General features: G+C 32.4%; 1 protein-coding gene and 1 non-coding gene across 6 annotated transcripts; both read left to right on the top strand.

Annotated features, from left to right (window-relative positions):
- The first annotated feature begins 834 nt into the window (after positions 1–834).
- Positions 835–941, top strand: LOC128280142 (small nucleolar RNA R71). The gene has a single exon (XR_008270324.1). It is a non-coding gene; the product is annotated as a small nucleolar RNA R71 (small nucleolar RNA).
- Positions 942–8,957: 8,016 nt separating this feature from the next.
- Positions 8,958–11,631, top strand: LOC108488496 (glutathione S-transferase U23-like). 5 transcript variants are annotated; one of them, XM_017792775.2, is made up of 5 exons: positions 9,137–9,881; positions 10,341–10,553; positions 10,843–10,947; positions 11,061–11,101; positions 11,294–11,631. In XM_017792775.2, the coding sequence occupies exons 1-4, from the start codon at positions 9,567–9,569 to the stop codon at positions 11,088–11,090; spliced, it is 663 nt and encodes a 220-aa protein (XP_017648264.1). In that variant the 5' UTR covers positions 9,137–9,566; the 3' UTR covers positions 11,091–11,101; positions 11,294–11,631. The 5 variants fall into 5 exon arrangements, 4 of the variants coding, with proteins under 4 accessions (XP_052887421.1, XP_017648264.1, XP_017648263.1 ...); XM_053031461.1 differs by adding an exon at positions 8,958–9,111 and having other exon boundaries at positions 9,626–9,881; positions 10,843–11,631; XR_008286868.1 differs by having other exon boundaries at positions 10,843–11,101.
- The last annotated feature ends 8,714 nt before the right edge of the window (positions 11,632–20,345 follow it).

Below are 20,345 nucleotides of genomic sequence, written 5' to 3'. Positions count from 1 at the left end.
TTATCTTCGGTTTTTTCCTTCTCACATTCTTTTTTATCAGCTTCTGGTTGCAGCTTCTTTTCAGATTCAACTAGCACCTTCCCACTCCTTATTGTAACTGCCTTCACATGCTCTTTTGGGTTGGGCTCGGTATTGTTAGGTAGGCTTCCTGGTGGTCTCTCTGAAATCATCTTGGCCAACTGTCCTTTTTGATTCTCAAGTCCTTGAATTGATGCTTGCTGATTTTTAAGTACGGTTTCAGTATTCTAAAAACGAGTTTTCGCTACTGAGATGAATTTTATCATCATCTCCTCAAGGTTCGACTTTTTCTCTGGCTAGTACGGTTGTTGTTGAAAGCCTAGAGGGGGTGGTCGTCTTTGATTTCCTTTGCCTCCCTATGAAAAATTTGGGTGGTTCCTCCAACCTGCATTATAAGTGTTACTATAAGGATTATTTTGAGGTCGAGGATTATTACCCATATAGTTCATTTGCTTATTCTCCATGGTAGGGCCGTATGATGGATAGTTCAAATTGTTTATTCCACCCCCACTTGCATCACATTGCATTATTGGATGAACCTGTGAGGAGCCAAACAAACCATCAATTTTTCTATTCAAAAGTTCTACATGATTAAAGAGCATAGTAATCGAATCGACGTTAAAAATGCCGGTTGCTTTTGTTGTCTTTGTCCTCATGACTTGCGACTAATAGTTATTCGATGACATCTCTTCCATAAATTCATAAGCCTCTTCAGGTGTCTTATTATTAATAGTCCCACCAGTGGCTGCGTCAATCATCTGTCTAGTTGAGGGATTCAAACCGTTGTGGAAAGTTTGAACTTGTAGCCAAAGGGGTAAACCATAGTGAGGGCACCTTCTTAATAGGTTCTTGTATCTCTCCCATGCATCATAAAGTGTTTCTAAATCCATCTACACAAAAGAAGAAATATCATTCCTTAATTTAGCTTTTTAGCCGACGAAAAATATTTTAGTAAAAATTTTTTGGTCATTTGTTCCTAAGTTGTGATTGAACCTTGTGGTAACGAGTTCAACCACTGTTTGGATTTGTTCCTTAATGAGAATGGAAACAATCGAAGGCAAATGGCATCGTCAGAAACACCATTAAACTTGAAAGTGTCACAGAATTCCAGAAAGTTTGCTAAATGAGTGTTTGGATCCTCGTCCTGCAAACCATCAAACTGAACAAACTGTTGTATCATTTGAATCGTGTTAGGTTTCAGTTCAAAATTATTTGCAGCAATAGCAGGTCTAACTATACTCAATTCAGCTCTTGTTAAAATAGGTTTAGCATAAGCATACATAGTACGAGGAGTAGGATCCTGATTTACTGGGTTTGCAACAACCACAGGAGGTAATGGATTATTTTGATTATCAGCCATCTCCTCGGTTGTGGTTTGAATACCGCCCTCTTTCCCTTCGTTTATGTATCATAGACTTCGCCTTATTTCTCTTCGGTTTCTGTGAGCTGTGCTTTCGATCTCATTATCAAAGAGTAGAGGTCTTGACGGGTTTCTTCTAGTCATAAACTATAAAAACCTACCAGAAGTAAATAAAAGAAAATTTAATAATTTAAGCAAAAATAAAATTAAATTGCAATAAAAATAAAAAAAATGGCTAAAGTAATAAAAATTAAGCGTTCCTAATATCTTAGTCCCCGGAAACGGCGCCAAAAACTTGATGGTCGTGAAACTAACTAAAAATTCGACTTAAGGCAAGCGCACCTATCGAACAATAGTATAGTTATGGTGAGACCGAAAATATCGTATCCACGAGGACTAAAAGTACTAGTAATTAATATATTTTTATTATCTAGCCTAAGAATGAAAGGATGTTTTTAAACTAAACAAATTTTCTAATTTAACTAAGATTACGACAGAAATGAAAGTTGGAAAATACTTTAGAAAAACCAATGGAGAAGACAATACCCAAGAAAGAATCCACCTAGACTTCACTTATTACCTTTGACTTAGACGATTTATCACTTGACTTATTCTGTAGAAATCCTTGATTTATGTTATTACCCCTTTCGAGACTAAAAACAGCTGACTCTAGGTTGATTAATCGAAATCTCTTTCTAATTAAAACCCCTATTGTCGCATTAACTCGATCTACGGATTCCCTTATTAGATTTGACTCTAATCTGACAGATTTATGTCGTCCTATCTCCAGGATTGCATGCAACTCCGCTTAATTATGAATGATCTACTCTTAAACAGGGAGTTTTGCTCCACTGAATAAGCACATCAAAAATCTAAATTGATATCTTGGAATATTAAAGCAAGGATTAAAACTCACAATTAAGAATAAGAACAAATATTTATCATATAAATCAAAGACTAATAAGATCCATCTTAGGTTTTATCTCCCTTAGGTATTTAGGGAGTTTAGTTCATAATAATAATAGAAAACATCTCAAAGTTTGGAAAACAATAAAACATAAAGAAACCCAAAGAACTTCTAGAAAATTGGATGGAAATCTTCAGTCTTGATGTAGATCCTGGCTCCGAGGTGATTCCGATGGCTATTCTTGAGTATTTTCTACCAACTCTGTGTGTTCCCTCTCATCTTCTTCTAGGGTATTTATATAGGCTTTAGAATGCTTCTAAACCCTCAAAAGTGGCCTTTTTTGAGTAGAACTAGACTTGGGCTCGACAGGGACACGGCCGTGTGCCACGCCCGTGTGCAAGTGCTCAAACCGTGTGTAATTCTGAGTTGGTTTCTAGTTATAACAGCCATGACTCACAGGCATGTGGTCTACCCATGTGCCTCACACGAGCATGTGGTTTACCCGTGTGGAAGTGCCTAGGCCGTGTGAAACACTATTTTAAGCCTAATTTGTCCGTTTTTGGCCCGTTTCTTGCTTTTTTTTGCTATTCTAAGCTCTCCTGATTGTAAAACATGAAATTAAAGGATTAGGAGCATCAAATTCACTAAAACCAAGGAAAATTATTCATAAATATGCCAAAACATGGGGTAAAAATATGTATAAATTATGGTTTATTAGTCATCAGTTAGCCACACCTCAACTCAATAATCCCCCATAAGACAATAAATTCCTCATGGATCTGAGGAACACAATAAGCTTAACAAATAATATATGCATAAAAAATAAATTAAGATTAAGGTTTAGAGAATCTTGAATTGTGTTGATTGATGTAGCACAGAATCCATAAGATTTGGTTCGAATCTACAAATTAGCTTCTCTGAATAACACAAAATAGAAGAGAATTGAAATAAATGTTATTCTTTAAAGAAAGGAAAAACTAAAGACTAAATTTACAAAGAAAAACTTAGAATATCAAAAGTTGTCCTTAAAAAGTGTTTAAGAGCCTATTTATAGAGTTAGGGTTATTGTTGTCCTTAAACCTAGGTCAGCTGATGCTATTCTATTTAACTTTTGATTTGCGGACCAAAACACCCTTAGCTCGTAAGTATTTATCATAAAAGATCGATGTCATGACACCCTAGTGCTTGTGTCGTGACATTGAAGGTAATATGCTTAGGTTTAGTGTAATAGCCCAATTTTCACCCTATTTGGAACGGTGGTTTCGGGACCCCGAATCTGAGTTAAAATAATATTTAAATATTATTTTCTATGATTAAAATGTGTGAAGTTGCTTTTGTGAAAGTATCGTTTAAAAATTTTTGATGTTTGGAGGTCGATTGATGAAAAAGGGTTTAATCGCGTAAAATAAAAATTTAAGGGTTAATGTATAAGGGCCAAATTATGAATGTTTTTATACTATGGAATATTAAGGTTGCAATTTAGCCATAATTAGGAATTAGTGGCCGGCCAAAATGCATGAAATAGTAACTTGAATTGTTTATTATATATTATGACATTATGATATATTTTAATATATATTAATATATTATATTTGTTAAAAGATGAAAGTGTTCATCTTTTTATTCTCATTTGGCCGAAACTAAGAGAAAGAAAAAGAAAGTCTAAGCTTTGGTATTTTCGGTCCTTGCAAATTCAATTAGGTAAGTGATTTGAGTTCGGTTTTTATTAATTTTTACGTTTTTGAGATCGTTGCTATGAATATTATAAAGCCCATGCTTGAAATTTTGAAATTGATTATGTATTCATGAAGTGTCATTGTTAATAGTTTGATGAAATTTATGTTTGATGTTAAAAATAAGATAAATGTGTTAGATTAACATTTTTGGTATTGAATATTTTTTGGTAATTTTGAGCATTTAGGGTTAAATTTTGAAAATATTAAATTGAAGGATTAGATTGTGAAATTAGTGAAATGGGAGGACTTATATAAGCCTAGTGAACATTCGGCCTTAGCATTGTACATGTAAATTCTTTATATTTTGTATTTTGTAAAATTGGATTAAATTGTAAAAGTGCATAATGTTAGGGGTGATTTGGTAAATTGCTCAATTATGTGTATTTGGATTTAAATGAATAAAGTTTTATTTGAATGAGCTTAATTTGGAACTTTTAGATCAAGAACCAAAAGATCGGACGTGGATCGGGAAAATCAAAAATCGTTGAGTAGTCAAACTCAAGCGTCGTCGATATCCGAGGTAAGTTATTAAGCAAATTTTGTGTTGTTGATATAAATTTAAATCAAATTAAGTAGAAGAGCTAAATTGAATTACATGAAAGATTGATGTTGCGAATTTGAAAGAAATTGATGAACTTAAATTGGCGTGTATTGAGTAATAGAATTTAGGCACTAAGTGTGCGAGTGTAAACGATTACGGATGTGAATCTTGCACTAAGTGTGCGAATGTGGTTATTGAGCACTAAGTGTGCGAGTTTAAATATTAAGCACTAAGTGTGCAAATTGTATATATATTTTCCGAGTAAACATTGGCGCTAGGTGTGAGATTTATTTGAGTAGTTCAGAAATGGTTGAATGAATTAAAGCTTCAAATTTCTTGATGAATAACTATGATGTATAGCTCAAGTTTGTGCAGGTGAGCATTGATTCTATGTGATGAGTATTATAAATTGAAAGTATGTATAAAGATAGATTGGATTTAATGGCTTTGTGATCGAATATATTAATGTTATTCGACGATGAATGTTAAATGCATTGATTTTTTTTGTGTTTGTGAGTAATGTAGTATATTATGGTTGAGCAGATGCATATTGGGCATATGATTAATAAATTATTTTGAATGTGGTAAGATATTGATTAATTAATCTAGTAGCATGACTTAGTTAGATAATACTAGCCTATTAAATTTAATGTGGTAAGATATGGTAGCTTACTTTGGATGTGTTTTTCTTGTCTCTATTTTATAGATTTTGGAAATCGTTACGTGCTCGGGGATCGTTAGTAAAGTCATCCACACTATCTTCAATATTTTGGTACTTTTAAAAGTTGGTTCGGTACTTATGGCATGTATAAGCTAATAACTCTTTTGGAGATGTTTAAATTTCATATATGTTTAATGGTTAAGTCATGCGAAAATGATTTAATTTACATGTTAAAGTTTGGTTATATTTGGTTGTGGTTTGAGTTTGCCTTTATTTGTGATGTCTAAATTATGTGCATTTGTTTATAGTAATGATCAATATGGTATGTATATGTTGTGGTAAGTGAGTTGTTTTATATGTTATTGGTTTATAATCGAAAATTTTACTTATAATTTGGTCAATTGTGGGTTGGATATTGATATTCGTGTTAATGGCAAGCATGAATATGTTTTAAGCTTAGTGATTGGTATTTATATTTGGATTATTACCTACATGATTTTGCTATGTATATTGAATATATATATATATATATATATGGTTTTATATAGATGTTCAAAATGATTGAAATGACATGGTTATTTTACTTAAACATTGATGACAAATGATGCACATTTGGTCTTGTTATAATCTTATTTCATGCACATAAATTTTTGTTAAGTACTTATATATATACCTTATTTTGTTGAGTAAATATCAAGCATTGATGGCATTTGGTTTAACCTATTATTATTATTATTAATTTTTTTTTTTGAATTCGTAAAATGGTGAATTGACCTTGTTAGTAAGTATAAACAAATGAGTTGTTAAGTTTATATTTAAATTTGGCTTGGCAACATATTATTATACAGTTATAATTTACTATATGAATGTTCAAAGGTTGTTGTGATCGTTGGGTAATACCTCATAACCCCTCTAGCGGCAGAATCGGGTTAGGGGGTGTTATATTTAGGGTAGATTCAAGGGTGTGTTGCGACATCCCAGGGCTGTGTCACGATACCGAAGGCAATCTCGAGATTCTTACATTCTGCTCCCTATGTTGTGACATCAAACTTCCCATGTTGTAACACAACAATCATTATTGAGTTTATACGCCCTCAGATGGTCTCTTGTACACTCACTAAGTACGTTAGCTCATTTTTAGGCCTCATTTGGCCCCTAAGGTCAATAAAATACTCAAAGTACACTTTTTATTAAATTTAAACTAACATAAAGCAGAATAAAAATGCTTGTATTCAAGGTTTTCAAGTGCAAAAACTAGTTTAATCTGCTACAGTGTATTACGATAGATTAAACTCCCCCCAACTTAAGTTATTTTTTATCCTCAAGCAAAGCAATAAAAACATAAAATTAAACGATGACCCTTAAGCAAGTATAGTACAAACGTTGGTTTCGGAGAACATAATTGGGCATTCCATATTTACCCATAATCTTGACATGATATATAACTAATTTACCACTTTTGATATCAAACACTTAAGTTCAGTATATTACGATGTATACAAACATTAGGGTTTTCAAACGTATGAGTCCATCAATAAATCATAAATGTAATTTGATTATCCTAGCAGAATACAAACAGTCGAAAATGTTATTTAATATGATGTCAATTCATAAATATGTCTACCTAGATCACATAAGAATTTTTGGCTTGTAACGTTCTGAGGCTTATGAGAAGTATGGAATTCAAGAATAGTAAGCATCAAAATAGTTTCAAGCACAAAAATAGTTTGACACATCATATTGTTCCCTATTCTCCCCTTTAGTGACCTTTTCCCGCTCACCGCCTTATTTCTCTTTCTCTCACCTTCTTTATTCCTCCACATAGGAAGTTACAACATAATATAACAATTACGGCTAGCTCATGAGTTTTTGTACACTAATGAACAGGCTTTTCTACTTTTGTCACTTTGTCACATTTTTTTTCATTTTCAATACATCTCACTCACAAATGCTTTTACTTTTCAAGTTCTTTTTCTACTTGTTTTGATTTTCTTTTTGAAATTTTCTTTTGTTGCAAATATTGACTAACTTATAATCACTATATCACACTGATAATTCCTATTTCACCCTATTTTTACAAAATTTGTCGTAATGTATCCACTTAACCCTTAATACATATGGCTAAATGTCTATAGTTGTGCAATTCATGACTAAAGAAAAAGGGTAAGTACAAACTGATATTTTGGCTTGGGTTTTGTACGAAGGTTTTCCAAGAAGTGTTTTTTGGCTCAAAAATAGATACTAAGGATGAATAAACGGGTTAGCTTTTTAGCTCTAAGTGGATATCAAACAATCACTATAGTAAAACAGGCTTTTAGCGACGTTTTTAGTGGCGTTTAAATGAAAAACGCCGCTAAAGATCGAGTATTAGCGGCTCTTTTTAAAAAAAAATGCCGCAAAAAAATTAACACAACACGTCGTGGCTTTAGTGGCTTTAGTGGCTTTAGCGGCGCTTTTTAAAAATGCCGCTAAAGATCGAGTATTAGCGGCGCTTTTTGGAAAACGTCGCTAAAATCGAGTATTAGCGGCGTTTTTAATATGTACACCTTTAGCGGCGCTTTTTGAAAAACGCCGCAAAGAATTTTGCAAAATGTCGTCGTTTTGTATTGAGCTTTTAGTGGCTTTAGTGGTATTTTTAAAAAGTGCCGCTATAAGTTCACCTTTAGCGGCGCTTTTTGAAAAACGCAGCTAATGTTCGATCTTTAGTTGCGTTTTTTAAAAAACGCCACAAAAAAATGAAAAAAATTAAAATACTATTATTTAAAATAATTTTAAAGATTTTTGATATATGACTAATTGTTTTTAATTTATATGTTAAATATTTTCTTATATAATTGTAAAAGAGATAGTATTAATTTTAAAATATTGAATTAATTATCATTATAGTTTAGGGTTTACGGTATATGGTTAAGGGTTTAATGTTTATGAGTTAATATTTTAAAGTTTATGGATTATGAGTCTAGGGATTATGGTTTAAGGGTGGTTTAAGGGTTGGGGTTAATGGCTAGGGATTAGGGGTTAAGTGTTAAGGGGATAGGGGTTAGGCGTTAAGGGGACAGGGGTTAAGGGTTAGAGGTTTATGGTTTATGAGTTAATATTTTAAGGTTTATGGATTATGGTTTAGGGATTATGTGATGGGGTTTAAGGTTTAGGGGTTAGGTGTTAAGGGTTTATGGTTTAAGGGTTAAGGAATATGGGTTATGAGTTTAGGGTTTAGGATTTAAGATTTAGTGGTAGGGGTTAGAGGTTTAGGGTTTAGATTAATCAATATTATTTAATTTATATATTAAATGATTTCTTATATAATTGTAGAAGAGATAATATTAATCTTAATATATTAAAATTCTGATTATAGTTTAAATTATTTAAGAGATAATAGATAAACTTTATATATATATATACATATATATATTATTAAATATTGACAATCATAAGTTAATTATTATGGCTTCCAAATTATAACAAATAAAAATAAATATGAAAACTAAGAGATTAGTGGCGTTTTTTCAAAAAACGCCACAAAAAACAGGGCATTAGAAGCGTTTTTTAAAACGCCACAAAAAACACTATGAAAACGGCGTCGTTTTCCTTTCTTAAATTTCATCTTCTTGTATCATGCCCGACACTTAGCCATTTCCCCCAAAATCCCATAACAGATATCCCAAACGCTTAGCCATTTCCAGCAAAACCCCAAAATAGATTTCCCCGATTCTCTACATTTCCCTTAATCCCTAAATTTCCCCCAAAATCCCTAAGTTTTTTTTAATAGTACTTCGTTTAAGTAAAGCCCTTGTATTTTAAAAAAAATTCAATTTTTTTCAGGTATTAGGGAAAGTGATTCGGCCAGGTATTTCAGCATCTAGAGTTTCTATCAATGTTGGAAAAGAGGTAAATATTCGAGTAATTCATGCTTCTAGTTGATTTTTATTTGAAATTTGATCGATCTTATTTTTCTTTTATTTGTAATTGATGTCGAAGATGCTTGATTTGTTTAGGCTTTGTCTCAGTAAATGCTGATATAAAGTAAGAAGATAGTAAAGAATGCAAGATTAACATTTTTTTTGTTTCTTTTTCTTTTAATATATGTGAGGTTCTGGCAGATTTATCAACGGAAATAAACTTTTAAAAAAATGAAAATATCGGAGGTTTTCGCGAGAGAGAATTTCTTTTTCTCTTTCTCCAGATTCATTTGATTTATTTGATTATGTCAGGAAAGACGTAGGAGTCTTACCCTTTTTTTGCCTATAAATATACATACTTATACCCCTTCAATTCAGAATCAGAGAGAGAAAAGAACAAACCCAAGATTTTAGTTTTAGTTTTTGAATCTTTAGATCAAAAGAATGGCAGAGGAAGTAGTACTGCTGGATTTCTGGCTAAGTATGTTTGGGATGAGATCCAGGATTGCTTTGGCTGAGAAAGGGATAAAGTATGAATACGAGGAAGAAGACTTGTGGAACAAGAGTGCTTTACTGTTACAGACGAACCCTGTTCATAAGAAAATCCCTGTTCTTATCCATAACGGTAAACCTATTTGTGAGTCGCTCATTCAGGTTCAGTACATCGATGAGGTATGGCATGACAAAGCTCCTTTGCTCCCTTCTGACCCTTACCAAAAAGCTACTGCTAGATTCTGGGCTGATTATGTTGACAAGAAGGTACGTTCTTTTCTTAAGATGCAATATGTGAAAATAAGAAAATAGTTTTAGTTCAGAAATTTTTATCAAATTTCTCTCTGGAAAATGTGAAGGCAGAGCATGAAATTTTGGCTGTAATTTAGTTGTATGATGATTTAGAGTAGAAATTCTATTGTACAAGATTTGCACCTTTGCCTTTTTTGGTATTTTTATTCATTTTTCACTTACAAAAGTACATATTGATGAGGAGTGGGTGTCTGCTTGAAAATGACTGTGCATTCCTTTTAGTTCTTTATTATCTTAAAAATAAAAAAAAATTTGGCTTCCCGAATGAAATGGTTATCAAGTTGCTTAAATCAAATTCCTTTAAGTTGTGTTAGTAGATCATAGTTTTTTCTATCAGGTTTAGATTATGGCATTACATATTTTGTCTTGACAGACATCATGATCTTGCTATTTTTATTCATTGATTGATGATAGGATTTTGGACTTGTACCTATTAAAGTTGCTACTTGGGGACCATTTGTTCTTCTTAATATGGACAATGAGATTTTACAAAAGGACAATATTGATACTGGCAACGTTGCAAGTGAATGGCTTGGTAGCTCCTCTGAATTATTTAGCCTTAATGGAGTTGATACCACACTAACTTATGTTTGTCGATGTGAGTACATCATAGAATGTAACTGGAAGGTGCGTCTCTGTGGTTAATGGAAGCTCCTTCAATTTAGTTTCTTGCTCTTAGCTTTTTATGATAATACCTAAATGATATATGGAGTTTCCTTGTAGCTTTAATGATGCTATATGTATGCTTTGTCTTCTGATAAAGCATTAATTATTATTATCACTAGCACTAACGACATTATGTTGTCTTGAATATTAAATTGCATATTCTCCTTATTAATGATTATATGATTGCTGTTCGAAGCTTTCTGAACATACATGGAGATGGCTAGTTGTATTTTGTTTCTTTTACTTACAGGTATTCTGCGACAACTACTTGGATGGTGGTTACCATGTGCCATTTGCACACAAAGGCCTTGCATCTGGTCTTTCACTTGATTCATATACATGCTTCTATTTTTACGTAAGTTTTAGATTATACAAGGTTAATGATAGGTAATATTGTTTTAGAGGAGACTTATGCTTGGCTTCATATGCATTAGCCTCTCAAATGTTGTGTTTATGTATGTTGGGCAGTTCAAAGTGCATGCTTGTGTGGGATGCTGACATTAACCGAGGTTTGAAAGTTCCTCTTACATAATATTGATGTTTTCTACTTTTTAGCAATAGTTGCAGTCTGTAGAATTCAACCATTTTTCTATTTTATTATAGAGAAGATTTTCTGTGCGACATGTATTATGTAACTCATTTCATTTTTCATGTATTGGTAATATGGTTCCTATTTAACCGAGCTCTTGTTTTGGCCTTAGGATGACAAAGCTTTCATTGAGAGAAGTCTAGCGGATAGTGAAAAAGTTCACGTACTAGCAAATAATCTCTGGTTTTGTTTGTATGCTCAAAATTTACTGTTAATCTTGCAACCTCCAAAACCTATTTAATAACCAAGAAAAATACGCAGATGGAAGACATTAGACTGTGTGAAGGTGTTCAAAAGGTATTGAATCACCTGCATATAGTACTGGAAGGTATGCGCCAAATGTTGAGAAGGCCATGCATCATTTCCATTGTCTGCTTTATGATAATCTCATAAACTTCTTCTATTTGCTTAATGCATTTCTAAACTGCTGCTTAGCATTCATTGGAACTACCCAGGTAAGTTTCTTTTTGGTTTATATTGTTAAGAAGCCTTTTTTTTTTCTTCAAGACTATCCATCTTCAGTATAATTCTATTAAGTAGAATTTGTACTGTAGTCTCATATTTTAAGATCTACTAGATGATTTGGCTACATCCATGCTTGTCCTCTTGTTGCAAACTAAGTCTCATACATATCGTGTAACGTCCCCTAACCCTATACCGTCACCGGAACAGAGTTACGAGACATTACCAGTTAGTACAGTCCAATTTCGGTCATTAATTAAAATAAATATTCACACACATCCTAGTTTTAAGATGTCGTCCCTTTAATGGGCCCTCGGTCCAATATGAACGATAAATTCAATTCGAGACTAATTTAGAATCACTACGAATTTTAGTAAATTTCAAAATTCATACTACATACCGTTGCCAACCATAATTTACTCATTTCATCAATACTTTTACAACCTAAATGACTCTCATTAAACATCACGGTACATGCCATTATCAATACTCAACATACTTTACCTTAATGAATTCGGGATCGTCTTGGGATCTTGATTCAACGTACTATGTTTACTTAACTCGTGCACGGAAACAAACCGTATCTTTGAGTATGGTATACTCGATGGTATTTCTATAATCCGAACAATTAATAATATAACAAATACTTAAGATCATAATAACAATTACAAATATTCAATTATTTATTCATAGATAAATTTCAACTACTTACCATATAAATTTTATACAAATCATATAATAAACACAATAACATAATTGTTCAATTCTTAACTAAATCCATTATTATTTACTTCATTCTTTCACTTACTACTCGGTATAGCTTTCCTTAATTTACTCACAATTCAATATCATTAAACTATATTCAACTATACACTTATCAATCATATTCTATTTTAATTCATTTCAATAACAGTCAATTTCATTTATATCATATCAACTTACTATCCCTGATAGCTTCAGTATATACATACGATTCATATATCTCAAATCACATTTCAATTCATCAAGTGGCATCATATATCATCAATTTGAACTCCAATCATTTCATGAACCTTTGGTTCATATTTTCAAATTCAAATCTAAATTTTCAATTCTCAATTCAATTTCTCGTTTCATTTCAATAGCTTGATCAATCAAATTTATTCGATTTATCTTTCACTAATTTACCCTATTAACAAACCCGGACTTTGACGGATACAGATTCCAACCCAAACACACGATGCGGCACATTGTGCCTAAAAGCGGTACATAGTACGATTAGTATACGACACATAAAGTGCCTAAAACAACACACGAGGTGCCTGATACGACACACGAGGTGCCTGATACGACATGTAACACCCCAAACCCGGCCCAGACGTTATGGCCGAATCTGACGTGCCACATTGGAGTTGAAAACCCACGCCCGTTTTAGTGTTTTAAAACCATACATTTTATTGAGTTAACAAAGTGTATGGAAGCCGGGCACCGTGTAGGTATCCGAGACAGAGGAGGTGAGCCATGAAGGTCGCTTAAGTACCAAGCTCTTTTGTTGGATCCAATCTAGACATGCCCACAACCATAGCCACACTTTGTTATATCGAGTTTAAATTTGTTTAAGTGGGCGTCTTTGATAAATCGATTAATCGTGGTGTTGAGATATTTTGAAAACAAGTATCATTTTGAAAACACGTCCTAAGTCTAGCCCATTTAATAATTATTAACCAATTTTTAAAGTTATTAAAATTAAAATAATTAGAAAAGAAATAAAAGGAAAGTTAAAATTGGCCTTATTACAACCCAAAAATAAATAATAATTAAAGGAAATTAAATGAAAACCAACACTTATTTAAAAGTCCAAAGACAATCACCGTGGCCACTCTGAATCCCTTAGGCCCAAGTCCCCACATCAAGGCTCACCGCAAGGTTAAGGAAAGGGGGTGAGTTTGAAAACTCATGTGCAACAAGCCCTTTCGAGCCCAAAACAATAACGACTGTTGGGTCTAAGCCCAAATCCAATCTCAATCATGCACTGGGCAGTAGCCCTTTTCATATTTCATATTTCATATCTTGGGCGAAGCCTTTTCATATTTCATATTCTTGGGCAAGCCTTTTCATATTTCATATTCTCGGGTCAAGCCTTTTATCAGAAACGGTATGGCCCTTAGGCCCATTTCAATGTCACATATAATTTCAATGAAAGAATGCAACCCATTTGGGAGACTACTCAACCCACCATCCGCTACTCTCCACCGTACCAACCAACACACCATGTGGGATTAACTCGACCCACCCCGCCAAACTCTCCACTAGCAAAGATAAATGCTTTATCATATAACTGGAGGCCTAGCCTCTTTTAATAACTGGGGCAAAAGCCCTTTCAATAACTGGGGCATAAGCCCTTTTATAACTGGGGCATAAGCCCTTTTGATAATTGGGGCATAAGCCCTTTTGATAACTGGGGCATAAGCCCTTTTTCACTTCCTCCATCCATATAAAAACCCAACCCAATGCATTTATGATTACCTCATGTGCATATCATACATATCATGTGCATAGCATACATTTCATGTGCATATCATACATACCATATTTATCAAAATCCCATGTATTAAAATCATACATAAACCCTAGGGGTATAATGGTCATTTTACCTGGGGCAAAACGGTCATTTTCATATTATAAGGGTAATCTCGTAATTTTACCAAAATTAGGGTTTCCATGTTCATTAACGATTACTAACAATCCATGGGTGCAAACAGTGATTCTGGCCCATTTTTAGCGAAATCGAGTTATTGGGCCTAAAACCCCTAATGGGCCCTACTTAGACAATTCTGTCGTCTAGGCCCACTTAGCCTATATTCCATAATGATTTTAATAGTCTTATCATGCAATTTAACAGATTTCCGTTTTCTACCAATTTTACCCAAATGGGCCCGAAAGCCCAATGGGCCCCACTTCGGCCCCTCGAGGCCCAACTTACCAAGAACGCCAAAAATCACATTCTTACCGTTTCCATCGTTCTTGATCACCGTCTCATCGATTCTAACTAACTAGTGAGCGTTCGCTTGCTCACAAGTCCTCGAAATGCCAGAATTTCGGCATTTCGGCTTTTCGGCATTTTATCGTTTAAGTTATGAAAGGGTTCGTTACACACCTGATTTGCGATATTCCTTGACGAGATCTCCTATGCGATTTCTCCTATAATCAACCACTTATAGATTAGACCATGTTAATATTAAACCAAATCGAAAACTACCTATTATCATCACTTACACATTCGGCCACCATCCACAATGGCCCTTGGGTTCATACCTTTGCCGAAGTTGATGACTAGATTTAGTCACTCCGATGATCCAAGCTTTTCACACACTCCTCGATCGGTAGCCTTTAATCCTCACTAGCACCAACAAACCAAATAACACCAAAACCCTTTTAGCCTTAGTCGACGGAGGGTTTTCACTTTTCTTAAACCACAAGATACAAATGGAAAGAAGGTTCAATACTTACCAAGAGATCTACTCATTGAAGAACGTTCCAAATACCTTCCTACCCCATATCCGTTGTGAATCCAACTTAAGCGTGCGTAGAAAATAGATCTAAATATTAATTCTCGAATCACTAAAATATGAAGCTTTTGCTTTTCAAAGAAATATTAATCTAAGCTATTACGAGGTTAGTACACACATTACGGGTTGAAGTTGAAACGTTTCCAAAATCAATCGCCACGATAACCACCACATCACTCAAACTTAACTAATCCAATATCAATATATGTAAATCCTAAGCACATCGGTCATACGGAACATAAGGGCATATTCGTCATTTTACCATACGAGGGTATTACGGTCACTTTACCCTCTGAGGGCTTTACGGTCTTTTTACCTTTTAGGGGTATTTTAGTCATTTCATCCTACAAGGGTGTTTTGGTAAATCAACAAACCAAAGGTATTTTAGTAATTTTGTAAACCAATGGTACTTCTATAATTTTAAAAAGTCAAGGTATTTCGTAACTTTGTAAATCGAGGTATTTTGGTAATTTTACAAATTGAGGGTATTTCAATAATTTTGTAAATCGAGGTAAAACAAAGAATTCGTAAATCAAGGGTAAAACAAGTAATTCTATAAATCGAGGGTAAAACGGTAAATACGTAAATTGAGGGTAAAACGGTAATTACGTAAGTCGAGGGTAAAACGATAATTATGTAAATCGAGGTAAAACGGTAATTATGTAAATTGTGGGTAAAAGCGGTAATTACGTAAGTCGAGGTAAAATGATAATTATGTAAATCGAGGTAAAAGCGGTAATTATGTAAATTAGGGTAAAACGGTAATTCTATAAATTGAGGGTAAAATAGTAATTACAGAACCGAGGGTAAAAGCGGTAATTCTATAAATCGAGGGTAAAACGGTAATTTTACAAATCGAGGGTAAAAGCAGTAATTCTATAAATCGAGGTACTTTGGTAATTTTACAAGTCGAGGTATTTCAATAATTTTACTGTGTCGAGGTATTTCAATAATTTCACAAATTAGGGGTATTTTGGTAATTTAACAAACTAGGGTATTTTGATAATTTTACAAACTAGGGGTATTTTGGTAATTTTATAAACCAAAGGTATTTTAGTAATTTTACAAAGCGAGGTATTTTGGTAATTTTGTAAACCAAAGTATTTTAAACATGGATAATAATACTAATGGCTCTAAAGCCCATTCTCATTAAATGGGCCCACACGCTCGTGTGGCCCTTTTAGCCCAAATCTAGCCACAAATATTAGATTCACCTAGCCTAGCCCAAATTTACTACACAATCAAACAACTTATCCAATTGGACTTGTAAGCCCATTAGGCCCACATGACCCTTTCGACCCATCGCGACCAAGTAGCCATCCTACTGACTAGAGTAGTAAGAAATACACACGATAGGAGACTGGAGTTAATCCACACTCCGAGCACTCTTAGCCGACGCCCAACCCAAACGAGCACGCCATACAATGAAAGGGATCACCAAGAAAGGTACATTTACTCTCTTCATGGTTCCTCTATTTAAAGACTTCACAACCACTCTTATGTTAGCTTCCGATGTGGGATCCTCCAACATTAGAGTTTAAATTCAACACCAACTCTTGCCGCCTGTTAGCAAAATAAATGCTCCTTGCTTGCCATGGGATTCAACCTATGCCTCCCCTTAAATGCTCCACACGCTACTTGCCACTAAGCCACAAGGCTTTTTGTGTCATATTTTATCCCCAATTAATTATAAGGTCTAAAGGCCAAAGTCCGTGTTCTCTTTAAAAAACAAAATAAATTGCAAGAGCCAAGGCTTGAACCCAGGCTCCCATACAACCTTAATGACGCCACAACCACTAGACTACAAGCTTCCTTGTGTCATTTATTTAACACAATAATTTAAAACCCTCATCCAAGCATCCAGGTTTTTTTTCACTTAATACCAAAATCTTTGCTAAAGCCCAAGTTTGAACCCAAGATTTCTCCAACACTTCTCAAAGCCATTAACCACTAATAGCAAACATTTAATTGTTTCATTTCATTGCATAATTAAATACCTATATACAACCTCCTTACGGACCCCCACTCAAGGCCCAATACTTCTAGGCCCAAATTCGGGGTGTTACACGACACATAAAGTGCCTGATCGATAAAGCCGGCAAATCCAGTACACTTCCAGATCTTATGGCATGCCAATTATATCCGACTCAGCCCGACTAGTTAATAGGGTATTTCATTCACTTTCTCAATTTAATAATTCTTTCATCAATATACCATTCTGATAACCACATTTATTCACCCATTTTCACAATTCATACAATTTCATTCAATTCAACAATATATTTCAATTATTCACATTAATTCATAATTCAATACAATTCAATTCACTTTTCAATATCAAATATTCAAATATCACAATCTCATATATTCATATCAATTTCCTCATATTTCCAATCAATATATTTTCAATATAATATTCATTCAATATTCAAATTTCTACATAAATCATATATATTATATAATTCAATCAATATAAATTCAATCAAAATAATTTCAATCAATATAAATTCAATAAATTCATCGCATACCAAAATCAATCCATTCCAATTGTAAAACATCATAATTCTAACACTAACAATTGCCATATGTATATAAATATAACAAATAATAACTAAGTTCAGATTATAGAAATACAAACCGTAATTTTCGAGCTAACTCCCGTTGATTTTGTCTTGTCCTTTCTTAGCCGAGATTTCCGGTACCACATTGACTACGAAATTAATACAATTCATAATCATTAATACATTACTAATTCATATCTTGAGTTACAAAATTCTAAATTAAGATCCGCTAATTGTTCCTGAAACTAGACTCACAAATCTTCTTACAATAAAATTTTCAGAATTTTGGTTTAGCCATTAAGTACAGTTTATTCTTTAAATTCACCCCTATTCTCATTGCCTAACAGTTTAGTCCCTTCTTCACTAAAAATTAATTATCTCACAGTACATAACTCGGATAATATTCTCGTTGATTTCTCCTGAAAATAGACTCATTGGGGATTCTAAACATATAACTTTAAGCCTAATTATTTTTCTTCAATTTTTGGTGATTTTCCAAAGTCAGAACAGGGGAACCCGAATTCATTCTGACCTTGTCTCACAAAATTTATTCTATCTAATAATTTACAATTCAATTGCTTGTATCGTTTCTTCTATAAGAAACTAGACTCAATAATATTTAATTCTATATTTTATTCATCCTCTAATTAAATTTCTACAATTTTTGGTGATTTTTCAAACTTAGACTACTGCTGCTGTCCAAAATAGTCTTAGTACAAAATGTTGATTTACTTTAATTTCAATTTAATTCTAACTAAATTCACTTACTTTTCTATCTTAATTCATACTTTATTTCTACTCAATTTTAACCAAACTTAGACATAATTATCTATTTTCATCATAAAACCATAATTTCGAAATTCTTTCAATTTAGTCCTTAAAGCATAAAACTTATGAATCACTTTACAATTCAATCCTTGTATCATTTTTAACTTGAGTTTTTATCAATTTAGCCCTTAATTCATCATTTTATTTAACATGGAAAATATCTAGAAATCTAATAACTATCAAAATATCAACTTAATTTCATCAAAACTTTGTTCTAAAACATCTAAAACATCAAAATTAAGTAAAAAAGGCTTGATTGACTTACCTATTAAAGCTTAAAGCTTCAAACCTTTAATTTTCCCTTTTCTCCCCTTCTTTCTTTCTTTTTCTCCCCTACTCTCTGTTTCGTTTCATTCTGTTCCTATTTCCTTTCATTTGCTTCTTTAGTTTATATACATAATATAATATAATATAATATAATATAATATAATATAATTAAAACATAAAGTATCTTTATTATATAATAATATAATAATATACTAAAAAATCTTAGATTTTCTTCACGATAAACCGCCTCAATTTATACTTTTTGTATAATTTTCCTTTTAGTCCTTTTTATTTTCTTTTAATCTACAATTCAACTTTTATCCTTTATTCAATTTAGTCATTTTCTTAATTACTCTTAATTAAGCTAAATTCACTTAATTAAACTCTAATTAATCACTCTACTAACTTCATAAATATATATATATATATATATTTAAATATTTACTAATCAATTTTTTAAAAGCGGAGACCGAAAATACATTTTTCGATAACTTTAAAGTTCAGTCGTTACATATCGTATTAGCATAGATTGTAATAAAACACAATATAAAGTAATGGAGAAAAACAAAGAACATGACGCATAAGAAATATATAAAATATATTAATGAGGATTAGGTAGATAGAAATGCCATCAAGAAGTATCTTGCTTGTGTTGATCATTTGTGATTTGAACTTATTTTTAATGATATGGTCGATGAAAGATCTTTGATATGTGAGGTAAATACCACTTCTTAGCACTAGTTAACGTTGTATACATTTGATTAATTAGTTTTAAAATATATTTGTATAAAGTATTTTAATTTTTTACTAATTTAAATAATTTTTTATTTTTATATTTGTAAAAGAAATTAGTTATAAAATAAAAAAATAGAATTTAGTTTTCTAAATTTTAAAATATAAATAATGTATAAATAGTTTAAAATATAAATTTATTTGAATAAATTGAAATTAAATTGAAATAACCAATAAAATGGTCAAATTATAGTTTTCTCCTCTATCATGCTAAAATTTAATATTTAATCCTTATACTTTGATTTGACATAATTTAATTTAATTGTTATCTGTTAGTTCAATCAGTTAGTATTGTTGACTCTATCAAAATGCTGATTTGAATTTTCTTATTAGAATTTATATATTTTAAAAATATAAATTTTAGCATTTTAACCATAATAGTTAATATTGTTAATTGACTATTGAATTAATTGATTAAATTATATCAAATTAGTTGAATGAGCTCTTTGTCATAATCATTATTGTTAATTTGATGTTTGGATGTTCCATTTTTGGATGTACCATTTTTGTTCATCCGAGAAAAAAGGGTAAAAGGATACTATTTCTTAGGTTGCTTTCATTTTTTTCTTTTTGCTTCTTTTTCTCCTACTTGTCGCATGTGCAGGCACATGAAACCACTAAAACTCCATCTCACTTGAAACTTTTTTTCTACTTTTCAAGGAACATCGACACCTGTGTTTCAGTTCTCGTCACATAGTTATTGGAT

The sequence above is a fragment of the Gossypium arboreum genome, chromosome 8 (assembly GCF_025698485.1).
Source record: "Gossypium arboreum isolate Shixiya-1 chromosome 8, ASM2569848v2, whole genome shotgun sequence".
Taxonomy (NCBI): domain Eukaryota; kingdom Viridiplantae; phylum Streptophyta; class Magnoliopsida; order Malvales; family Malvaceae; genus Gossypium; species Gossypium arboreum.
This window is presented reverse-complemented; position numbering and strand designations above follow the sequence as displayed.